General features: G+C 39.1%; 1 protein-coding gene across 1 annotated transcript in view; it reads left to right on the top strand.

Moving 5' to 3' along the window:
• Positions 1–1,822: 1,822 nt before the first annotated feature.
• The window catches only part of LOC106940302 (collagen alpha-1(VIII) chain-like), a 13,770-nt gene continuing 11,501 nt past the window's right edge, over positions 1,823–4,091 (top strand). The window contains exon 1 of the mRNA XM_015023018.1: positions 1,823–2,259. Within this exon, the coding sequence (XP_014878504.1) occupies positions 1,965–2,259 (295 nt within the window). The 5' untranslated portion in view covers positions 1,823–1,964. The remainder of the gene's footprint in view (positions 2,260–4,091) is intronic.

Genomic DNA, 4,091 nt, shown 5'->3' with positions numbered 1-4,091 from the left:
TTCCAGAGACGGAGGGCAGCCACAGCGAACGCCCAATCACCCATGGTCCTTACTCTGGATCGAGGAAGGTGGAGGAAGTTGCAGTCTTGTGATCGTAGAGATCTGGTGGATGAATGTGGTTATCTGAATGTCCTTCAGATAATCCGGTGAGGTTCCGTTTAAACACTGATGGGTAATGAGAGCGATTTTGTACTGAATTCTATAGGTGAAAGGAAGCCAGACAGGAAGTTCTTAAACAGAAATTGCTTACCAACCTGGCTTATTGTTGTTGTTTTTTTATGCATGTTGCCTGTAGATCAGAAAGACTAGCATGTGCTGATTGTTGCCCTGTTGCCTCATGAAACGTGTTCGCCAGTCACCCACAGGAGATAAAAACAGCTTGTTTGAGTCCCAGAGCTTTGGACTACAGCTGTGATCAGTTAAGTGTCTCTTTGTGTAACATCCTCTTGAATTTAAAAGCTCAGAGCTTATGGATCACTCTCTGGTTCGAAAAAGATGTTTGGCTAAATATTTCCTGCAACCGTGCACTTTTTGGCAACATGAAAAACATCATTGTGTCTGGCATCTATTAATTGTGATACTAAGTTGCATAGTCACTTTTGTGACCCAGTAAGGTGTCTTGTGGGCCAAATTTATGCTTTATATCCGTGAGCTATGTGGGAACACGTTTATCTATAAAACCTGGCATGTTTTTGTCAGTTAATCCGACATTTCGGATCCGACATTATTTGCCCTACTGGTCGAGTAATTTTAATGTCAGTTTGCATTCAGGAGTGAGTGACATGATTAACAATGGCAACATTTACAAGCTCTTCTCACATGTTCAAATATGACATCAGGTCTAACCACATCGTTCCTGAACTCGATTCAGTTGCATAGGTCAAGAGTATAATAAAAAAAATTATGAAGTAAATACAAAATATGAAAATTAAAAAGAAAGAAAACAATTAATAAAACAAAATGAAAAACTAAATCATAGTGATAATGTTAAATTGATCATGTTGAAATATTAATCTATGTGAAAATATATTATCAAATAAGTTGGTCAAATTCATTTTTTTTTTATTGGATGCAAAGACTGGCACATTAATAACTTAATTGAGGCATTTATTTATTTCTACCATTATTCCAAATTTTGACAGGATCAGTCCACCATACCTACTACTACCAATATACAACATAATATTATCAGAAAAAAAATAAAAAAAAATAATATATTTAGCTAATATCCTCAAATATTCCTGGGAGGAAGGGCAAGGTGGGCATTTTTTGTGAGTGCCTTCAAATTTGACCAATTGTATAAATGTATTTGTGACAAAAATAATAAAGAAAAAAAGATGTACTTATCAGAATAGACTTCATAATATTTGCTAAACATGTACATAACACATAAATAAATAAATCTCTCATCCATGTATTATTCAGAAGTGTCCATGAAGAGGATCTCACACAGGAACCCTTCATCCTCAGTGCTGGTTACTTTTTCTCTATTATGGTGATTGTGTATTTTAAATAATTGCTTTGCAGATATGTAACCAAATCTTACTAAAATTACTGCAGCAATCGAAATCCTTTGATCTCCATAGTTCAGCTTCATTCTAATTAAACGCTAAAGCTGGAGAGAAAACATGCATTTATGTTTATCTCACAGAGCACTCTTGGCATCAATTAGTGGATTCCTCAAATGCAAAGATGTTTAAATGATTAAAGATCATGTTCACCAATTCACAGCACTAATTAGATTATTTTATGTGTGTATGCATTGTCTAAATCCTCAAGGTACACAAGAAAAAAGGGGAATTCACATCCTGGTAGAATAGAGACTTTATTTTTGTTTGACACTTGTGGTGCTAATAACATCTTGTACATGTTCCTGTAAATTTTTGTACAAAATAGAATTTGTTTTTATTTGGAGAAAAAAAAAACTGCCAAAACTGTCTTTTTTTCCTCTTTCTCCACAGAAAATGATGGCTGTACCTCTCCATTTCTTCTGTCATGTCGTCTTTCTACTCCAGCCATATGTAATGAACACAGCTGATGGGGGAGCATATTATGGACCAAAGCCACCACCTCAGCAGCACCCTCAGCCCATCCCGCATTACAGCGATGACTTTCCTCAGCAGCAGTTCCTGGGGAACGAGATGCCGCATTCATCTTTCAGCAAAGGGATCCCGTCACTGTCACAGTACAGAAAAGACGCTCCACAACTGCCAGTGCCTTTGCAAATTGGAAAAATGAGACCATTGACAAAAGGCAAAGGTGAGGTTTTACACTAGAGAAACAAAAATTACTCCATTGACATGGAAGCTTTATCCTTTTTAGCCATATACTAGACAGAATCTTAATAAAGTAGCGTGTGGTGTTCCACAAGGTTTGGTATTGGGACATCAGTTATTTATTTATTCATGTATTTTTGTGTATTGGTGTGTTACACACCACACACACATTTCATGGCTATTTGCTTGATTTTGCTTGATTTTGGGTTTATTTTAAAAAGTTAATTCACATTAAAATCAAGAAATACCCACATTCCAAATAATAACAAAAATTGTAGTGCTCTATTAATATTTAATAAAAAATATTGAAGTCATTTATTAATTAGGCCCGAGCAGCTAAGCGCTGCGAAGGCCTATTGTAATTGCGCTGTTTATTATTTTTCTTCAGCCAAATGAATTGGCTTTTTGGGGGCTTTATCATATTCAAAAAGTCACCAAACTTGGCGGGCGCATAGAGCCCGTGTAAAATTTACGTATTTTAAGGTCGTCCCAAAAATCGCAACAGAAACTGCTCAAGGGCGCCACCTAGCAACTTTCAAAAGACCCTTTCCTATTCACTTACTTTATCGTAGAGACTTGAAATTTGGTACACTTGTAGAGCTCCCCAAGACACTCTATGACAATTAATGTCATAGTGCAAGTATCACAGATTGTCGGCCATTTTGGATTGAAGTTCCGATTTTGACCCGATTTTGGCCGTTTACAGGGTTCGCATTTGATCGAACTCCTCCTAGGGATTTCGATCAATTGGCTTCAAACTCGGTCAGATCATTTATAAGGCATGGCCAATCCAAAGTTATCAAAGGTTTGCGTTTTTGAGGTTGCTAAAGGGGGGTTTCCTGGGGTCAAAGTTTACCTAATCGCCATGAAACACCAAACTGTTATAACTCTTACACAAAACCTCACAAAGGCACCAAACTTTCAGTGATTGATCATCATCGGGTCCCCTACAATACCCAATGGTCAAATGATGACATCACTTAGGCCCCTGAGAACAGGAAGTGTCATATTTTACGGTGAACGGTCGCTGTCTGACATCTTTGACCTAATCAACATGAAACTATGTCCACAGACAGAAAACATGTTGGTGTGTCGTGGATTCCAACCACGTTTGGTTTCGATGGAGCAGTTGGGCATGGCGGTGTGGCGAAGTGACCTGTAACGCCGTGTCCATACGTTTGGCTGCAGATTCCACAATTTTGAGCCCAGCTGCACCAAACTTGACATGAGTGATCCTGGTAGGGTCCCCTACGATCCTATGTTGTCATAGTCTGACGTCATCTAAGCCCCGCCCCCTCAGAACAGGAAGTGCCTTTCTTTGACTTGTACAGCTCCATCTATGGCTCTCTCGACCTAATCAAGATGATTCTGTGTTAGATGACAGATAAGAAGTTGGTCTCAATTGCTTTAAAGCACCAAGAGTTTTCAGTAGTGGCCGTGGCCATGGCAGCGCGGCGAAGCAGAGGGAACGCTGCCGCCATACGTTTGGCTCTAGATTCCATATCGTTCAGCCCAGCTGCACCAAACTCACTAGGATGCATCCTTATTTATCCCCGAACAGGAATCCATAACAGTTGATGGGCGTGGCCTAATTTCTCTACAGCGCCCCCTAGAATCTTTTAAATAATCAGCCCCAAGCCATTCTTTAACCTAGAATTATGAAACTTGGTACACATGTGTATAATGTCAGGACCTACAAAAAAGTCTCTTGGAGCCATGGTGCAAACCCAACAGGAAGTCAGCCATTTTGGATCAAAAGCCGCAATTTCCTGCTTTTCATAGACGTCGGATCTGATCTATCTCCTCCTACAGCTT

Source organism: Poecilia latipinna, unplaced genomic scaffold (genome assembly GCF_001443285.1).
Source record: "Poecilia latipinna isolate Pla-1442-1.1 unplaced genomic scaffold, P_latipinna-1.0 Scaffold3168, whole genome shotgun sequence".
In the NCBI taxonomy this organism is placed as follows: Eukaryota; Metazoa; Chordata; class Actinopteri; order Cyprinodontiformes; family Poeciliidae; genus Poecilia; species Poecilia latipinna.
Note: the sequence above shows the minus strand (reverse complement) of the source record. Positions and strands in the feature narration are given on the sequence as shown.